Consider the following 20362-nt stretch of genomic DNA (forward strand, 5'->3'; position numbering starts at 1 on the left):
GATCCTGGGTCTCCCACCTCCCCAGGAGTGCTCTACCCACTAGACTAGAGCCATTCTTGTGCTTGTGATTTCTCTCTCTCTATAGCCCAGTGACATTTTCATTATTTTCCAAAGTAGTAGGCAAGCTTTGAGCCCTGATCAAGTTTAAGTTTCCACAGGGTTTGGCGGCAGAATCCCAGAGGGGCCTTATTCTGGGATTTAGGCACCTAAGGTGGCAGTTAGGTGCCTAAATCTCTTTGTGAATCTAGCTCCTGGTGGGATTTAAAAAAGCATCTAAACAGTGTAGGGACCTTAACACCTTCGAACATCTGGCCCAAAGAGACAAAGCAATTTGCCCAAGGTCACACACAAAGTCCGTGGCAGAGTAATACATTGAATCTAGGTTTCCCACCTCTGAAAGTAGGATGCTAATCACTGTACTGTCCTTCCAGGCAGCTGTTTGTGGGCAAATTAAAGTCTTTTTTGATTGTATGTTCTTCAGGGGCAGGGACTGTGGATAATACTTAGCAGAATGAGGCCCCAGTTTTGACTACAATCTTTGTTAGCTACCTCAATAATAAAGAAAAACAACAGGTCTGAATGTGAACTCAGTTCAATTTTTGAGAAAATGTTTCTGGGAAACAGTTTATGATATTCATCCTGATCAGCAGGGACTATAACATGGGATTCCCTTGTCTGTTAAATCGGGGGGGGGGGGGGGTTGGCATGGACCAGATCTGCAGCTAGTACAGGCAGTCCTCGGACTTAAGACCCAATTGGTTCCTGAAAATCGCGTCTTAAGTCGAAATGTCACAACTTGGAACCTATTTTCCCATACATAGAGTGTTATGAATGGGGGAGCATCATAAAGTCGAAACCGGCGTTCTAAAGTTGATTTTATACTTCAATTTATAAATGTCGTGCCATTTGTCATAAAGTCGAGGACTGCACAAACTTGCACAGCTCCACTGATTCAAATGAAGTTATGCCAGTTTACACCATCTGGGTATGTGGCCCAGTATTTTTCATTTTAAAATCCATCACTCTCCCTTTTCCCTTTATCTCCTTCAAAAATCCATCAGTCTAGCGGCCATGGTCCTCAGGGCGTGAGCTGTAGCTCACGAAAGCTCATGCTCAAATAAATTGGTTAGTCTCTAAGGTGCCACAAGTACTCCTTTTCTATTCACATCATTGTTTCTCAGGGAGTAGACCAGGGGCTTGAGCAATGGGGTGACAAGGCTGTAGAGAAGAGAGAATATTTTGTTTAAGTTTACGGCTGAGTTGGCTTTTGGGACCATGTAGACCATGGCCAGAGCCCCGTAGAAAGTGCTGACCACAGTAAGGTGGGAGGTGCAGGTGGAGAAGGCCTTCTGTCTTCCAGTGTTGGAAGGGTTTTTTACTATCGCTGCTATGAGGAATGCATAGGATGTCAGGGTTAGTAAGAAGGGGATCGGGGTGGCTGAAGCTGATAGCAGCAATGATGATAAAGTGATCAGATGGGTGTCACTGCATGACAGCTTTACCAGGGGCATGAAATCACAGAAGAAACGGTCGATTTCCTTAGGGCCACAGAAACGTCGCCTGTAAATCTAGGCAACTAGCACTGGGTTGAAGAGGAAGCCACCCAGCCAAGAGCAGGATGCCAGCTTAATGCACACCCTCTGGTTCATGAGAGCCATGTAATGCAGTGGGTTGCATATCGCTAAGTAGCGATTTGTAAGCCATCACCATTAGCAGTAAGATCTCTGTGGCAGCCTGGGAGCCAAAGATATAAAGCTTCATGACAGAGGCACTGAAGGAGTTTGCCATGCCCTTCTCAGCCAGGAAACCTTGCAGCATTTTGGGGACTATGTTGGACGTATACCAGATATCCAAGAAGGACAAGTTTCCCAGGAAGAAATACACGGGGGTGTGAAGGCACATGTCAACCAGAATAGTGACAATGATCAGGGTGTTCCCAGCCACGGTGGTGATGTATGTTAGGAGAACCAGCACAAAGGGACCCATCTGGAATGGGTAGAGGTTCCTGAACCCGTGGAGGATGAATTCTGTAACGTCATTTTGATTTCCCCTCTCAACATCTGTCATGTGCGGGGTGTCTAGAGAAAGCACAGCGCATAAATCAAGCACAGACAGACAATAAACCAGAAAGATTCTGGGACTAGACCCAGCCTTTCAAATGCAGTCCTATGTCAATAAATGGCTTTCATCCCTATGGTTGCAAAACCAAACACCATCTACTGAAAGAAGATTGACCACCACCAACGAATTGAGAGAAATGGGATGTCTTACTGCCTGAATTAGGTTAATCATGGAGGTATTCAAGGAAAGATGGACCAAATGGAATGAAATGATAGGAACAATCACTCATGTAACTGTCACACAAACATTGGATGGGATTTTCCAAAGCTGCCTAGGGGATGAGGATGCCAAATTCCCATTAATTTTAATTGGAACTGAGCATCTGAGTCTATTAGGGCACTTTGAATATTCCCACCTCTATGTTTACCTGCTGTGGGCATATGGGAGTTTGGCATGCAACTCCCATTAAACTACAAAAATCCCACCTGTAACTCACTGAGTATTACAATCTTTACTGTCTCAGTTTTGCTGGTGTTGGATAAAAGTTTTTCAGAAAAATTCCTGACCAGCTGTACTCTTAACCTTCTCTTGGATCATAAAAAAACAACCTTCCACACAAAATTCCTCGTGGCTGGACTTTACTAAAACTAGACAAACCATTTACAACGCACACTTTGCTTCTCTACAAAAGAAAAAGGACACTAAACTTTCTAAACTACTACATGCCACAAGGGGCCACAGCAATGCTTCCCTCAACCCACCCAGCAATATTGTTAACCTATCCAACTATACTCTTAGCCCAGCAGAAGCAGCTTGGGGCCTCTCCTTCTGCTCCTCCACCCCCACAAACATGATACAGTTCTGTGGTGACCTAGAATCCTATTTTCGATATCTCCAACTCAAGGAATATTTCCAACACACCTCAGAACAACATACTAATCAACAGAGACCTCCCTACCAACACTACAAAAAGAAGGATTCTAGGTGGACTCCTCCTGAAGGTCGAGACAGCAGACTGGACTTCTACATAGAGTGCTTCCGCCGACGTGCACGGGCTGAAATTGTGGAAAAGCAGCATCACTTGCCCCACAACCTTAGCCGTGCAGAACACAATGCCATCCACAGCCTCAGAAACAACTCTGACATCATAATCAAAAAGGCTGAAAAAGGAGGTGCTGTTGTCATCACGAATTGGTCGGAATATGAACAAGAGGCTGCTCAGCAGCTCTCCAAAACCACTTTCTACAAGCCATTACCCTCTGATCCCACTGAGAGTTACCAAAAGAAACTACAGCATTTCCTCAAGAAACTCCCTGAAAAAGCACAAGATCAAATCCACACAGACACACCCCTGGAACCCCGACCTGGGATATTCTATCTACTACCCAAGATCCATAAACCTGGAAATCCTGGCCGCCCCATCATCTCAGGCATTGGCACCCTGACAGCAGGATTGTCTGGCTATGTAGACTCCCTCCTCAGGCCCTATGCTACCACCACTCCCAGCTACCTTCCAGACACCACTGACTTCCTGAGGAAACTGCAATCCATCAGTGATCTTCCTGAAAACACCATCCAGGCCACTATGGATGTAGAAGCCTTCTACACCAGCATTCCACACAAAGATGGACTACAAGCCGTCAAGAACACTATTCCCGATAATGTCACGGCTAATCTGGTGGCTGAACTTTGTGACTTTGTCCTTACTCATAACTATTTTACATTTGGGGACAATGTATACCTTCAAATCAGCGGCACTGCTATGGGTACGCGCATGGCCCCACAGTATGCCCACATTTTTATGACTGACTTAGAACAACGCTTCCTCAGCTCTCGTCCCCTAATGCCCCTACTCTACTTGCTCTATATTGATGACATCTTCATCATCTGGACCCATGGAAAAGAAGCCCTTGAGGAATTCCACCATGATTTCAACAATTTCCATCCCACCATCAACCTCAGCCTGGTCCAATCCACAGAAGAGATCCACTTCCTGGACACTAGAATGCTAATAAATGATGGTCACATAAACACCACCCTATACCGGAAACCTACTGACCTCTATTCCTACCTACATGCCTCCAGCTTTCACCCTGACCACACCACACGATCCATTGTCTACAGCCAAGCTCTGCGATACAACGGCATTTGCTCCAACCCCTCAGACAGAGACAAACACCTACAAGATCTCTATCAAGCATTCTTACAACTACAATACCCACCTGCAGAAGTGAAGAAACAGATTGATAGAGCCAGAAGAGTTCCCAGAAGTCACCTACTACAGGACAGGCCTAACAAAGAAAATAACAGAACGCCACTAGCCGTCACCTTCAGCCCCCAACTAAAACCCCTCCAACGCATTATTAAGGATCTACAACCTATCCTGAAGGATGACCCAACACTCTCACAAATCTTGGGAGACAGGCCAGTCCTTGCCTACAGACAGCCCCCCAACCTGAAGCAAATACTCACCAGCAACCACATACCACACAACAGAACCACTAACCTAGGAACCTATCCTTGCAACAAAGCCCGTTGCCAACTGTGCCCACATATCTATTCAGGGGACACCATCACAGGGCCTAATAACATCAGCCACACTATCAGAGGCTCGTTCACCTGCATATCCACCAATGTGATCTATGCCATCATGTGCCAGCAATGCCCCACTGCCATGTACATTGGTCAAACTGGACACTCTCTACGTAAAAGAATAAATGGACACAAATCAGATGTCAAGAATTATAACATTCATAAACCAGGCGGAGAACACTTCAATCTCTCTGGTCATGTGATTAAAGACATGAAAGTTGCAATATTACAACAGAAAAACTTCAAATCCAGACTCCAGCGAGAGACTGTTGAATTGGAATTCATTTGCAAATTGGATACAATTAACGTAGGATTGAATAGAGACTGGGAGTGGCTAAGTCATTATGCAAGGTAACCTATTTCCCCTTGTTTTTTCCTCCTCCTCCCCCAGACATTCTTGTTAAACCCTGGATTTGTGCTGGAAATGGCCCACCTTGATTATCATACACATTGTAAGGAGAGCGATCACTTTAGATAAGCTATTACCAGCAGGAGAGTGGGGTGGGGGGAGAGAAAACCTTTTGTAGTGGTAAACATCCATTTTTTCATGGTTTGTGTGTATAAAAAGATCCTCTGTACTTTCCACAGTATGCATCCGATGAAGTGAGCTGTAGCTCACGAAAGCTTGTGCTCAAATAAATTGGTTAGTCTCTAAGGTGCCACAAGTACTCCTTTTCTTTTTACAGTAAATCAGTTGAGCTCATCACCATTTTGCCTTGAGAACAGATTGAGGTTTCTGAATTCTCATAAAATCTAGACATTTGCTGACAATTTTTCTCAGGACCTCCTTGTCCTCTTTGTTTCTCAGGATGTAATGAAGGGATTGGCCATAGGAGTCAGAACTGTGTAGCAGACAGAGAACACTTTGTTGAAGTCTCTCAGTGTGTTGGTTTTTGGTAGCAGATACACAATGATTAGGGTCCCATAGAAAATTGTCACCACAATGAGGTGAGAGGAGCTGGTGGAAAAGGCCTTTTGCCTCCCAGTGGTGGAAGGGATTCTCAGGATGGTGGAGATGATACAAATGTAGGATACCAGGGTTAATGCAAATGGGGGCAGAGTGAGTAAAGTAGCCAGGATGGTAATGACAATCTCTAGCTGGTAGGTGTCATTGCAGCAGAGATTTATTATTTGCGTAGATTCACAGAAAAAGTTATCAGTTTTATTGGGACCACAGAAAGATAATTGTAACATAAGAAATACTATTATGGGAATAGTCAAAAATCACCATATCTAAGAAACAGCCGCTAGCCGGAGGCATAAGCTGCCACTCATAAGGGCTGCATAATGCAGTGGTTTGCATATTGCTAAATACCAATCATAAGACATTGTGGCTAAGAAAACATTCTGTAGCCCCAAAGAAACTGACAAAATACAATTGCGTCATACAGCCACTGACAGAAATGGTTCTGTCCCCAGTCAGGAGACTGGCCAGCATTCTGGGCAGGATGGTCGAGATGTAGCAGGTCTCCAAGCAGGAAAAGTTCCCCAGGAAGAAGTACATGGGGGTGTGAAGGTGCTGATCAACCACAACTGCACAACAATGAAGATGTTCCAGGCTGTGATCACAAAGCAGATTGCTAGAAACAGCAGGAAGAGGAAAACCTGCAGTTTAGGGAGGTTCCCGAATCCCAGGAGGATGAATTCTGTGAGGGACGTTTGATTTCCCTGTTCCATGTCTGCCATGGGATGCACCTGGGGGAAGTGACAAGCTCTAGAGCACACCTCAAACCCCTTCCCTTTTAACAGGATTTGCAGGTTGTTTTATTTCCCCTCTTTGTCTCAGACTAAGGTGATTCATGGTTATTCAGAGCAGGGAAAATTCCCTCTACTTGATCACCGGGATGTCTCAGTGTTTTCCCCTTAACTGTAAGGATCCATTCATTGTTCTTTCCCTGGGTTGTACAATGCTAGGGGCAGAGGTGAAAGTAAGCCGGTACACTCCGGTACGGCATACTGGTAAGAGCCGGTGCGTCGTACTGGGACCGGCTTTCCCACACGACAATTTAAAGTTCTGGGGTAGCGGCAGCGGGACTGTGGCGGGGACTTAAAGGGCCCCCGAGCTTCAGCCGCTGATACCACCCCAGCCCTTTAAATCTCCACCTGAGCCCTGCTGCCGAAACCCTGGGGTAGCGGTGGCGGGACTCTGGCGGGGATTTAAGGGCCCCGGAGCTCCAGCCCCCACTCACACCCTGGCCCTTTAAATCCCTGCCGCCGCTACCCCAGGGCTCAAGCAGCAGGGCACGAGCAGGGATTTAAAGGGCCCCGGAGCTCCAGCCGCCGCTACCCTCCCCCACCCGGAGCCCTTTAAATCCCCACCTGAGCCCTGCTGCCCGAGCCCTGGGGTAGGGGTGGGGGTCTCTGATGAGGATTTATAGGGCTCTGGAGATCCAGCTGCCACTCCCGCCCCAGGTCTTTAAATCCCCACATGAGCCCTGCTTCCCGAGCTCTGGGGTAGCGGCGGTGGGGCTCCGGAGTGGATTTAAATGGCCGGGGCGGTAGTAGCGGCTGGAGCCCCAGGGCCCTTTAAATCCCTGACGGAGCCTGTCAAGGTTCCTTCCCCACTCTGAACTCTAGGGTACAGATGTGGGGACCTGCATGAAAACCTCCTAAGCTTACTTTTACCAGCTTAGGTTAAAACTTCCCCAAGGTACAAACTATTTTATCCTTTGCCCTTGGACTTCCACTGCCACCACCAAACGTTTAACAGGGTTTCTGGGAAAGGGTTGTTTGGAAACATCTTTCCCCCTCAAAATCCTCCCAACCCTTGCACCCCACTTCCTGGGGAAGGTTTGGTAAAAATCCTCACCAATTTGCATAGGTGACCTCAGACCCAAACCCTTGGATCTTAAGAACAATGAAAAAACATTCAGTTTCTGAAAAGAAGTGTTTTAATAGAAGTAAAAAGTAAAAAAGAATCACCTCTGTAAAATCAGGATGGTAAATACCTTACAGGGTAATTAGATTCAAAACATAGAAAATCCCTCTAGGCAAAACCTTAAGTGACAAAAAGTCACACAGACAGGAACATCCATTCCATTCAGCACACTTAATTTCCCACCCATTAAAATAAATCAGAATCTAACGCATATCTAGCTAGATTACTTACTAAATTCTAAGACTCCATTCCTGTTCTGTCCCCGGCAAAAACTTCACGCAGACAGACCCTTTGTCTCTCCCTCCCTCCAGCTTTTGAAAGTATCTTGTCCCCTCATTGGTCATTTTGGTCAGGTGCCAGCGAGGCTATCCCAGCTTCTTAACCCCTTACAGGTGAAAGGATTTTTCCTCTGGCCAGGAGGGATTTTAAAGGTGTTTACCCTTCCCTTTATATGTATGACAGAGCCCAGCCGCCGCTACCCCAGGGCTCGGGCAGCAGGGCTCAGGCGAGGATTTAAAGGGCTCGGGGCTCTGGCAGCTGCTACCACAGCGAAGCCCCAGGCCCTTTAAAGCTCTGCCAGAGCCCAGAGCCCCGGGGTAGCGGTGGCAGCTGGGAGCCCCCAGGGTTCCTCAGTGATTTAAAGGGCCCAGGGCTCCACTATGGTAGTGGCAGCTGGAGCCCTGGGCCCTTTAAATCGCCCCCAAGCCCTGGGGTTCCCAGGCACCTCTGCAGCTGGTAGCTCGGGGGTGATTTAAAGTGCCCCGGGCTCCCAGCCTCCACTACCGCAGCTGGACCCCTGGCCCTTTAAATCAAGATTTAAAGGGCCTGGGGATTTAAGTCCCTGCTTCCTCCGGTCAAGGCTACGCCTCTTCCAGTTGAGGCCACGCCCCCTGCTCAACGCTCAGGCTTACCAGTAAGTCCTCTAACTTACTTTCACCCCTGGCTAGGGGCTTCGAACTAGTCTCATTTGGTGGTGGTGGGCAGCCCCTCCCTGCCTGACTGGCCACTGTGAGGTGAAGCTGAAGTTGTAATCCAGGTTATGAGCACCGTTTATCTATAGAGATACATAACCACAGTCTGTATATATCTCAATGATTATTAAGTTTAGAGCATTACAAGATTTCATAAGAGATCTTACTCAACATATTTGTATACACAATAACACAATATGCAATCAGTTGGTTTAGCTGCTTATTTTAAACCTTCTGTTCTTTCCTTGAGGTGTCTGGACCCTGATTGTCACAGTCATGTATTGGCTTTTGGATTTCCCCACCAATGGATATGGTTGATTCAAACTGCTTAGCAACATTCTGAAACTGAATGACAAAAATATTCATTAACATCTACACTAGCAAAGGTATGCATTTATAAGGGAAATAGACTCATAGAATCATAGAATCATAGAATATCAGGGTTGGAAGGGACCCCAGAAGGTCATCTAGTCCAACCCCCTGCTCAAAGCAGGACCAATTCCCAGTTAAATCATCCCAGCCAGGGCTTTGTCAAGCCTGACCTTAAAAACCTCTAAGGAAGGAGATTCTACCACCTCCCTAGGTAACGCATTCCAGTGTTTCACCACCCTCTTAGTGAAAAAGTTTTTCCTAATATCCAATCTAAACCTCCCCCACTGCAACTTGAGACCATTACTCCTCGTTCTGTCATCTGCTACCATTGAGAACAGTCTAGAGCCATCCTCTTTGGAACCCCCTTTCAGGTAGTTGAAAGCAGCTATCAAATCCCCCCTCATTCTTCTCTTCTGCAGGCTAAACAATCCCAGCTCCCTCAGCCTCTCCTCATAACTCATGTGTTCCAGTCCCCTAATCATTTTTGTTGCCCTTCGCTGGACTCTCTCCAATTTATCCACATCCTTCTTGAAGTGTGGGGCCCAAAACTGGACACAGTACTCCAGATGAGGCCTCAACAATGTCGAATAGAGGGGAACGATCACGTCCCTCGATCTGCTCGCTATGCCCCTACTTATACATCCCAAAATGCCATTGGCCTTCTTGGCAACAAGGGCACACTGCTGACTCATATCCAGCTTCTCGTCCACTGTCACCCCTAGGTCCTTTTCTGCAGAACTGCTGCCTAGCCATTCGGTCCCTAGTCTGTAGCTGTGCATTGGGTTCTTCCGTCCTAAGTGCAGGACCCTGCACTTATCCTTATTGAACCTCATCAGATTCCTTTTGGCCCAATCTTCCAATTGGTCTAGGTCCTTCTGTATCCTATCCCTCCCCTCCAGCGTATCTACCACTCCTCCCAGTTTAGTATCATCCGCAAATTTGCTGAGAGTGCAATCCACACCATCCTCCAGATCATTTATGAAGATATTGAATAAAACCGGCCCCAGGACCGACCCCTGGGGCACTCCACTTGATACCGGCTGCCAACTAGACATGGAGCCATTGATCACTACCCGTTGAGCCCGACAATTTAGCCAGCTTTCTACCCACCTTATAGTGCATTCATCCAGCCCATACTTCCTTAACTTGCTGACAAGAATACTATGGGAGACCGTGTCAAAAGCTTTGCTAAAGTCAAGAAACAATACATCCACTGCTTTCCCTTCATCCACAGAACCAGTAATCTCATCATAAAAGGCGATTAGATTAGTCAGGCATGACCTTCCCTTGGTGAATCCATGCTGGCTGTTCCTGATCACTTTCCTCTCATGCAAGTGCTTCAGGATTGATTATTTGAGGACCTGCTCCATGATTTTTCCAGGGACTGAGGTGAGGCTGACTGGCCTGTAGTTCCCAGGATCTTCCTTCTTCCCTTTTTTAAAGATTGGCACTACATTAGCCTTTTTCCAGTCATCCGGGACTTCCCCGGTTCGCCACGAGTTTTCAAAGATAATGGCCAGTGGCTCTGCAATCACAGCCGCCAATTCCTTCAGCACTCTCGGATGCAACTCATCCGGCCCCATGGACTTGTGCACGTCCAGCTTTTCTAAATAGTCCCTAACCGCCTCTATCTCCACAGAGGGCTGGCCATCTCTTCCGCATTTTGTGATGCCCAGCGCAGCAGTCTGGGAGCTGACCTTGTTAGTGATTCACATGATTCAGAAACTATGCCAGCTACCATGTTGAAGGTTTGTTCACATTTAAGTCTCTTTTGTTCACAATTCATTGTTCTTTTTCCCACTCTGAATTTCTACAGTTTGAAAAAGTTGCAGAGAGATAAAAGGAAAAGTGAATGTCTGCTACTTTGCCACAGGGTAATTTTTCAGAAGTTGAAGAAGTTGTGGAAAGTTACCAAGTAGCAAAAAGGAATAAAAGACGGAAAAGAGCAGGGGGAGGTGACACTACTTATTTTATTACACACAGCAGTTTAAAAAGTTTGAAAAAAATGTAAACGTCTTCCTGATTAACAGAAGTAACTTTCAAATGCCAACATTTTTAATGAAACTGGTTTTCCGATCAATTCTAGTGACCACTAAGCAGAGAGAGAAAGCAAGAGAACAACCTGATTGCCTGGATAGCTTTTTACCAGGCTGTGGCTGAACTGAAGGAAACTCCTCTCTGCAATCCTTCAGTCTCTCTAGCAGCTAACCCACCCAGCTGCTCTGCAGCCCTTTTATCTCTGCAGCTTTTGTGAGGCCACAGATGAGCCCCGCCTATTGAAATCCGGGGATGGGCGGGTGCAAGCCCCCCCATACCTGAAGCCCCCCCCCCCGCAGCCTCAGGGGTGGAGCTACTGGTCCCAGATCTCAAGCAAGTTCAGGGGGCAACTAATATTAAAAAAATGATCAGGAGTGAGGTCATAGGTCATAAACTGGGAGCCAGAGGGGGACACCGAGCAGAGAGCGCCCACTGCTTCTCAAAGGTGTCTAGGGAGCCAGTGGATGTGGCCCAGAGGAACTCTACCTGGACTCATGATTGAAGAGAGGAGCATAAATAGGCCCCACAGTCGCAGAGCACCTCCCCGTCCAGCATCCTCCTCCTGGTGGAATAGATAGCCGCCTTGGCTTGTGGGGCAGGGGCCTGATAACAAGGTCTGGAGGGCCAGGGGTGAGAGGTGGGCGGGGAACACCCTCCCGCAGGACCCACACAAGGAAGGCCCGAGAGGTGGGCTGTAAGGCTGCCTTCACCTCCTGAAGCACGCAGCGGTGGGTAGAAGGGGTGGAGAGCCCCATGCACTGGCCGAGTGCCAGGGAATCCACCCACTCCCCCCGCTCGTAGTCCAGGAGGTCTCTGATCCTGGTGGCACCTGCCAGGACCAACCTTCAGTGCGCCAAGGGGGACTCTGCCACCTGCACACGAAGCTGGGGATTGTGCAGCAGGGGCTCGGCAAGGAGATCTGTCCCCTCGGCAGTCACCATGGTTCTGGTCACCAAAATCAGCCTCCAGGTCCGGAGGAAGTCCTGGTGGAAGACTGGTGGCCCGGAGGGGTCTGGTGGAAGACCTCTCGGATGGAGATAAAGGAGCTGTCGGTCATATCGGAGCCCTTGGAGGCAGCAGAGAAAGGCGTGCGCCAGTCCACACCAGACAACCTGCACCGTAAAGGAATCTCTGCAGAGCCTGGAGGCGGAATATGTGGACCTGACTGCAAAGGCAGTTCAGGTCCTGTCCTCCCTCTTCCAGGGGAAGACTCAAAACCTCTGCAGACACCTATTGCAGCCTTGGCCAAGAGGACTCCAGAGCTAACCTCTGGAGCCAGGCCAGGATACCCCGGGCTGGGCTCAGGGTGTTGAGTCAGTGCCAGAACATGGGCAGGACCAGCTGAACAGGCAATGTTTCCCTAGTAACCCTTTAGTGATGTCCCCTGACAGACAGGTTCAGTCTCAGTGCATAGCAGCAGCATGAGGGATAACGCTCACCTGAGACCTCACGATATTCACCCTCCAGTAGATCAGCTTGGATCTCTCAGGGTTGCTGACCAGGAGTTAAGTTCTTCTCTCACTTCCCTCCAGAAATTGGGTTCTCTCTGTAAAGTGGCCCACATCCCCCTGAAGAGACAAGCAGGGGCAAAGATCTCCCTTGGAGCATGCTCTCCTCCCTCTGTGGACAGAGTGCACTCGCCTCCTCATATTTGCATCCTGTGCAGAAGGTCGTGTCTCCCCTGATGTTACTTCTGAAGGGCATTTCCATCAACTGGGTCTGGGGAGCTGCTGCTGGGTTAGCGACATAGACAGGACAAACGCCAGTCCTGATGAAGTCAGCCTGTTTAGCCCAAAGTTCCCTCCTCTTGGGGAGAATCTGCCAGGCCAAACAGTAATCACAGCCTGGGCTGGGCAAGAGACCTGCCTCCCAGTGCATTCACTCCCAGTGCAGCCCAGTCATCCAGACCAGTTACTGGTGCCCCACCAGCAATTTACTCAGACAAGACCTGGTGCACAGAGCAAGGATCTTCCACCATAAGCTCGCTTCAGTGGGGCATGCTACAGGCTCGTCAACACAGGGAATAATGTCACTACAAATACACCACTGTCGCAATACTGGCAAAACTCCCCATGTGAAAACACTTATTCTGGACTCAGCGCCATTTTCTGCTTCAGCTTATACTGCTTGGAAAGTGATGCCAGCTACACTGGGGAAAAGCCAGCTTCATGCAGAATAAGGGTGTCCAGATGGGGCGTTACAGTGGTGTAACTGTGGCTGTATAAATATGCTGGTAAGAGTTCCCATGTAGACAAGCCCGACAGCAACAACATGAGTCGCAAAAGGGCTGAGTTTAGGTCAGGCTCAGCTAAACCCGATCGCTTTCCCTGACTCCGCCACCACTGCTGAGTGAGACCTGAGCAGGCAGGGCCGGGCTCTCACTAGCCATTGTTAGGCGGCCCCTCTCTGATGTCTCTCTTCATCTCCATCACTGCCGCATCCTTCACTCATATTTCTGCTCCACTTCTTCCAAATGGTCAGTTCAGGTACTAGCCTATTTAGAGGCGAATCCAGTGTCAGACCCTAGCACCTGTGTTGTGCGGGTAATCTCATCTCCTCCGGGTGTGTTCAGGCTCTCATACATGAGACAGCCCTGCCTCTCCTGCCCCCTTGCCGTAGTATCTGGGTGACCCACAGTCTATAATGTATTGATCCTCACAACACTCCCATGAGGTACGGAATGCCTGTTTTCTCCATTGTACAGCTGGGGAACCGAGGCACAGAAATGTCCATGGTCATACAGGGTATCTCTGGTTGAGCAGGGACTGGAACATGGGTATCCCAAGTAGAACTGAGCAAACAGCTGATTTTTTTGGTTTGGTGGCAGTTCCAAAAAATCGAAAAAGAAAATTGCTGCAGGTTGAACTGAATCTGAAGTTTTTTGGAATTTTCAACAAGCCAAAATGCAACAGAAAATCCACTTTGGGTCAAAAATACCCCCATGTCATTCAACCTGAAACTTTTAGCTTCCAGGCATTTTTAAAGGGGTAGATTCACAAGGATCCTTAGGTGTCATTCATTAAATGGGCAGTGGAAAATGGGGCCCTGCTTGCCTATATGAGCTTTGGCCCAGTGATTAGGGTACTAGCCTGTGATGTGGGAAACCCGGGTAGAAGTCCCAGCCTTGGAACCCCCCTGGTGAGCGTCCTGACCAGAGCTACAGGCTGCTCTAGGTGGGGAATCTCTGAGATTCATCTCTTGAAGAATGTTCAATGGTGCAGGGACTTGAACCAAGTTCTTCTATGTCCCAACTCCATGCTCCAGCCACTGGGCTGTAGAGTCATTCTCATGCTTGCTCCCTGGGCCAATGACTATTGAGGTATTTTATACAAAGTGGAATATCTTCAAGAGAAAGGTTGGAAGAGATCCACTGTTGAACACTATTGAAAGGGGGAGGAGGCTTGCATTAAATCCCTGCTCTAGTAAGGGTCCCTGTGATCATCTAGTCTGAACCGCTGTGTAACACAGGCTGTAAGGCTTCCCTGAATTAATTCCTGTTTGAACTAGAGCAGACCCTTGAGAAAAAAATACCCAATCTCGATTTAAAAATTTCCACTGATGGGAAATCCACCATGACCCTGGGAAAATTGTTCCAATGGTTAATTACCCTCACTGATAAAAACTGTGCCTTATTTCCAGTATTAATTGTCTAGCTTCAACTTCCAGCCATTGGATCTTGTTCTATCTTTCTCTGCTAGGTTGAAGAGCCCTCCATTATCACATTTCTGTTCCCCACATGGTTGCTTACAGACCGTGATTAGTTCACCCCTTAACCTGCTCCTTGTTCAGCTGAACAGATAGACTCAAGGAGTTCAATCACAAATAGGCAGGTTTTCGAATCCTTTAATCATCCTCATGGCTCTTCACTGAACCCTCTCCAGTTTTTCAACATCCTTCATGAATTGTGGGCACCACAACTGGACACAAAATTCCAGTAGTGGTCACACCAGGGCCAAATACAGAGGTAAAATAGCCTCTTTACTCTGGATTACCCTGTTTATATATCCAAGCATCACATTAACCCTTTGAGCCACAGGCTGTTTTTTTATCCACTTCAAAGTCCTTTAGTTCAGGGTTCCTGCCCAAAGGTCCCCTGGGGGATTGAGAACGGCATCTGAACCTGACTACACTGGTTCATGCAGTATAGTAGCTAAAAGCTTGTCTCTCTCACTAACAGAAGTTGGTTCAATAAAAGATATTACCTCACCCATCTTGTCTCTCTAGTAAACTGGTTCATGCATTTCCCCCAAGGGACTTTTCCTAGGATTGTCCTTTTGAGCACCGCATCATTGAGCTCTGTCTACATCTACCACGTGTGGGTTCCTGCAGAATATAACCCTTATCTACCTTTGAGCAAGCCACCCAAAGTGGCTGTAAGTATCCGCAGGACTTGAACCTGTAGAGTTACCAGGTAACTAATAGCTCCACGTAGCCACCTGCCAGCAGCTGCAGCTGATTTATTCCCTGCGGCCCACAATCTGCAGTGGTTGGGTGCCACAGTAAGCTTCACCTCGAGTGATCGGACTGACAGTGGTCTTGACTCCCATATGTGCCCATGGGGCGCACCAGGAAGTGTCCAGGGAACAACATGGATTCCAACTAGCTGCCACAACCGCCCTGCCTCTCTGTTCCTGAACGCACGGTACTGACCTCTGCTCTGACTTGGATTCTGACTCCTGATCGACCCCTGGAACCTTAGAGTGGGACACCAATACCTGGTATTCAGCTTCAGCCCAATTCCTGACTCTGCCTTTGACACTGACCCTCAACTTGACTGGGACCCCAAGCTCCTGCCACTACTCCTGCCTACCTTTGTCCAGGATCCTGACAGTTTGTCTGGACCACCCCTAACATTTGCAGAAGGCTGTCCTTGTGGGACATGGAGGCAGTGGTCCTATCCAGCATGTTCCAAGGGGTGCGAGGTACACCTGAATGGGCTGAGAGATGGAACTCCCCATGTTGCAAACAAAAGGGGGGCAGCTTTGACCAGCACTCCATGGAGTACTTGGGTTATTCTGAGAGCCTTTGGATGGACCCCAGGAAGGTGAACGCTGTCCGGACCTGGGTGGCCTTCCTGGAACATCAAGGAGCTGCAGTGCTTCCTTGGGTTCGCTAATTTTTATAGGCACTTCATGCCTGGGTTTTTGGACCAGATAGCCTCATTGACAGTGCTCCGCAAACAACCTCCTTCATCTGCTTTCTGAAGCTCAACGGGTGTTCAGCCAACTCAAGATGGCCTTCACCAGTGCTCCAGTCCTGATCCATCCTGACCAAACATGAGCCTTTGTCGGTGAGACCGATGCATGTAATCTTACAATTGGGACCATACTTCCCCAAGATCTGGCCCCCAACAGCACCTGCTCCCTTGTGCCTATTATTCTCGGAAACTCACACCAGCACAACAAAATTATGATATTTTAGATATGGAGCTTCTCGCAATCAAAGCCACTTTCGGGGAATGGTGCCACCACCCCGAAGGCGCCTGATACCTGATACAGGTATACACAGACCATAAAAATATGGAGTATCTCCATAGGGCAAAGGTGCTGAACCAAAGACAGCTTCAAGAGGCCCCGTTGTTCACACACTTCTATTTTTCCATCACCCAGGAGCCCAGAACAAGGCAACCAATGCCCTGTCCCAAAAAGGGGACTACCTCCCTGACCATTACCACACCCATACAGAGCTGACATACATCCTCAAGCCCCATAATTTACTAGGTGTCCTATTCCCCAAGGCCTCCTGTCCCTTATTCATTCAGTTAGGAAGGAGGAGCCCCTCAGCACCCGAACACCTTCAGAAACCCCATCTCGGCCCTGGGTGGCCATTATGGTGGATTTTATAGACAAGCTTCCCTTATCTGCTAAGCACACAATCATCCTTACTGAAGAAACTGGCTGGGCAGCACTGCCAACAGGGGTGATGTAAGGCCTGGGGGGACTTTCACCCTGGTCTATAGGGCTACCAGGCAACCAACGTTGCTACCTGTCATTTGATTACTCCCCACAGCACGCAATCTGCAGTGGTAGAACACCATGGCACATTCCGCCTCAAGTGATGTGACTGACAGTGGTTTTAGCAATCCCTGATTGGCTCCTTGACCCTATATAAGCCCATGGGGTGTGGCAGAAAGTGTTTAAGGTCTGAAGAGGGGTTGTCTCAGTGATGATTGTCGGCTGTCAATGCTGAATCCGAACTCTGTCACTCCAAGTGCAGAAGCGGGGCCCACAAGGATTTTAAAAATTAATACTGGCCACTCCAGGCTTGTATTGAACTCCCAGGGTGACAGCTTTTCTCTGATCTTGGCTTGGTAAATGCTGCCACCACCCAAATGCAAAAAAACCCCAACCCCTTGGAACCCAGGCAGGAGCACTTGGGAATTCTTCCCAGTAGGGTACCCTCAAGCCCTTTCAGCCCCTCTCTGGGGAAGAGCTGAGAAAGAAAACAAAGGAAATTAGCTGTGGCTACCAGCTAATCAAACAACAGGCACAAACCTCTTGGGACACCAAAAGTCCGATCCTGTTCTTAAAAAGGGTACATTTTATTAAAAACAAAAAGAAAGAAAATACATTTGGAACTTAGGTTTTGGCTAGATTTTAAAAGAGCAATTCCAAAAATCAAGAACCCAAAATAGCTTTCTTGAGGGATCAGCTTAAAGGTTACAAGCAAACAAAAGCATCTGGGGTTAGCACAGAGAAGTTCACAAGCCAATAAGAACTTAAAGAAACAACCCTAATCGCATCTAGCTAAACATTCTGATCTACTTACACAGCTGGAGTTCAGGTAAGTAGTTCTAGGCATGATCTGGTCATTTGCAATCATACCTGGCTTAAGCTGCTTATAGCATGGCTGCTCTGTCCCTCCAGCCCAGAGAACAACAGACAAAGGGAAAGTTTCTTTCCCAATTTTAAAAAGCTCTTCCTTCCTATTGGCTCTTTTGGTCAGGTGCCCACTTTTTTTTCTTTACCTGGGGGACTTTTTAACCCTTTACAGGTAAAGCAAGTAAAGAACAGCTACCAAGAGAGATTTTACAGCAAACTGGCTGGCTGGGTGTCCATCAAAGGAAGCTACTCCCTCCCACCCCCACCTTTATTTATCACATGGTCTGACAGAGGAGCTACTGGCTGACTGGCAGTGTGAGATGAAAGAGATAAGTGAACTGAAACCAGGCTAGACCATGAGGATAGAGGAAGCACTGAAGAAGAGTGGATGCAAGCAAGGAAAAAGAAAAGAGTAGATTCTCTGGAACCAGAAGAAGAATAGGAGGGCAGGAAAAGGAAATGGGGGGAAATGACCTAATAGTAAAATCCCTAGATAAGGACAGAAAGATAGGGGTCTCCACTCTGCCTGTTGCGCAGTCTCCTCTGTCTGTCGCGCAGTTAAAAACTCCATGATGGGACCATGGTTATGGCTACTTCTCCCCCGGTCCTTCCACTTAAATGGACCACACTGATCTGAGCTCCAGCTGGATTCTCCATCGTGTCCTTAGGGGCATAAGAAACGGTCTGCAGCAAGAAACATGAAGATGTCACCCATTGCGTTTTGTTTGTATGAGACTGTCTGAATTTGATTACAAGACTTAAGTATCTAGCACAGAGAAACAATGAACAGCGGATACACACAGGGATTTACTTTGATCGTTAGTGGACTTTGTGCCTTACACAATGTCAGCTCTGTGCAGTTTCAGACGCTGTACACGCTCCTCACAGAGGGTGAATGTTAAGACAAGACGATGGAGAAAAATACCATCATTCTGCGTGTGTCAGTGGTGAACATGAGAGCGTGACAGAGCTGTCCGCAATCTCACTTTCCTCTCTGTTCTGTTCCATGGAGACAGCGTGGGACTGCCAACACTGTCTCAGTGACTCCATACAGATCATCTCCATTTTTTTCACATTAGTGGTGAGAAGTTCAAGGGGGGATTTCAAATGAATTTCAGTGGAGGCTGATAGCCTGAGGTTTTCAAAGCTGCTTGGGTGATTTAGGCTAAGTTATAATCTAGGATTCTCTGCCTGTTTTTGTGAAAGCCACATATTTACTGACTGCTTTGCTCAAGGCTTCCTTGACATCTCTGTTTCTCAGGCTGTAGATGAGTGGGTTAACCAGGGGAGTCAGGACTGTGTAGCAAAGAGAGAGCACTTTGTTTAGGATGTTTAATGTGTCGCGTTTCGGTAGCACGTAGACAATCATTAAGGTTCCATAGTAAATCGTCACCACGATGAGGTGAGAGGAACAGGTGGAAAAGGCCTTTTGCCTCCCAGTGGTGGAAGGGATTCTCAGGATGGTTCTGAGGATACACACATAGGAAGTCAGTGTTAGTAGGAATGGAGGCAGAGTGAATACAAAGGCCAGTACAAAATCCAGCAATATGATCAGATATGTGTCACTGCAGGAAAGTTTTATCAATGGGATGAGATCACAGTAGAAATGGTCAATTTCATTCGGGCCACAGAATATTAAATGAGACATGAATAATACAAAGATTGCAGTAGCCAAACAACCATTTAACCCTGACCCAGCAGCCAACTGGAGGCAAAACCTGGTATTCATAATAGTTGAATAGTGCAGGGGTTTACATATCGCTAAATACCGATCATAAGACATCGCTGCTAGGAGACAGCATTCTGTAGCCGCCAGAGCACAAAAGAAATATAGTTGTGTGATGCAGCCACTGAATGAGATGGTTCTGTCCCCAGTCAGGAGACTGGCCAGCATCCGGGGCAGGATGGTTGAGGTGTAGCAGGTCTCCAGGCAGGACAAGTTCCCCAGGAAGAAGTACATGGGGGTGTGAAGGTGCTGATCAATCACAACTAGTGCAGTGATGAGCATGTTCCCAGTCACGGTTGCAATGTAGATCACTAGGAACATGAGGAAGAGAAGACTTTTCAGATCAGGTTGATCCCCGAATCCCAGGAAGATGAATTCTGTGACAGCTGTTTGATTTTTCCAGTCTCTGTCTGCCATGGGTTGAGTCAAGGAACAAGAAAACAAACTGTGCAATTGAATTGGAAGAACACAAAGTTAAAAGTTAATCAAGTCTCATGAATTAATTGCATAAATATTCAGAAACGCACCTTCCTCTCTTGGTTACAGGCTGAACGTTTTAGACTAAATGTAGACTTCAGAGCTAAGTGCCAGGAGTTTCAGTCTGAGGACACATCATTGGTATGAATGTAGACCTCCTTCTGCCATATCAGAGCAATGACTAATATAACAGGCCATTTCTCTGGTAGCTGAGTACTGATAAGACACATCAGACCACTTCTTTATCTACTGTCATATCCCATCTAGTAACATACTAGAGCTTAACTATGATGCTTAAATGCTGTATTTCGCTTCTGGCAATGACCGGAGTCAAAATCAATAAATACATCAACCAATACTTTGGACTGAGATTTCTAGTGCAGTCTAGTACCCTTAGGCAAAATCTTCTGTTAAAATTAATGGAAAT

At 47.5% G+C, this 20362-nt stretch overlaps 1 protein-coding gene and 2 pseudogenes across 1 annotated transcript; all 3 read right to left on the reverse strand.

The window, feature by feature from the left end:
• Positions 1-1037: 1037 nt before the first annotated feature.
• On the reverse strand, positions 1038-2067 carry LOC140897448 (olfactory receptor 11A1-like; annotated as a pseudogene).
• A 3390-nt stretch (positions 2068-5457) lies between these two features.
• On the reverse strand, positions 5458-6608 carry LOC140898159 (olfactory receptor 11H6-like; annotated as a pseudogene).
• A 12301-nt stretch (positions 6609-18909) lies between these two features.
• Positions 18910-19878, reverse strand: LOC140897694 (olfactory receptor 6B1-like). The gene has a single exon (XM_073310617.1). It carries the CDS (start codon positions 19873-19875, stop codon positions 18910-18912), a length of 966 nt encoding a protein of 321 aa, XP_073166718.1. The 5' UTR covers positions 19876-19878.
• Between the last annotated feature and the right edge of the window lie 484 nt (positions 19879-20362).

This window comes from Lepidochelys kempii, chromosome 14 (assembly GCF_965140265.1).
Source record: "Lepidochelys kempii isolate rLepKem1 chromosome 14, rLepKem1.hap2, whole genome shotgun sequence".
Lineage (NCBI taxonomy): Eukaryota > Metazoa > Chordata > Testudines > Cheloniidae > Lepidochelys > Lepidochelys kempii.

Bases quoted from the DNA above. Each gene is read 5' to 3' on its own strand.
- LOC140897694 (XM_073310617.1), bottom strand. From the start codon at position 19,875: ATGGCAGACAGAGACTGGAAAAATCAAACAGCTGTCACAGAATTCATC.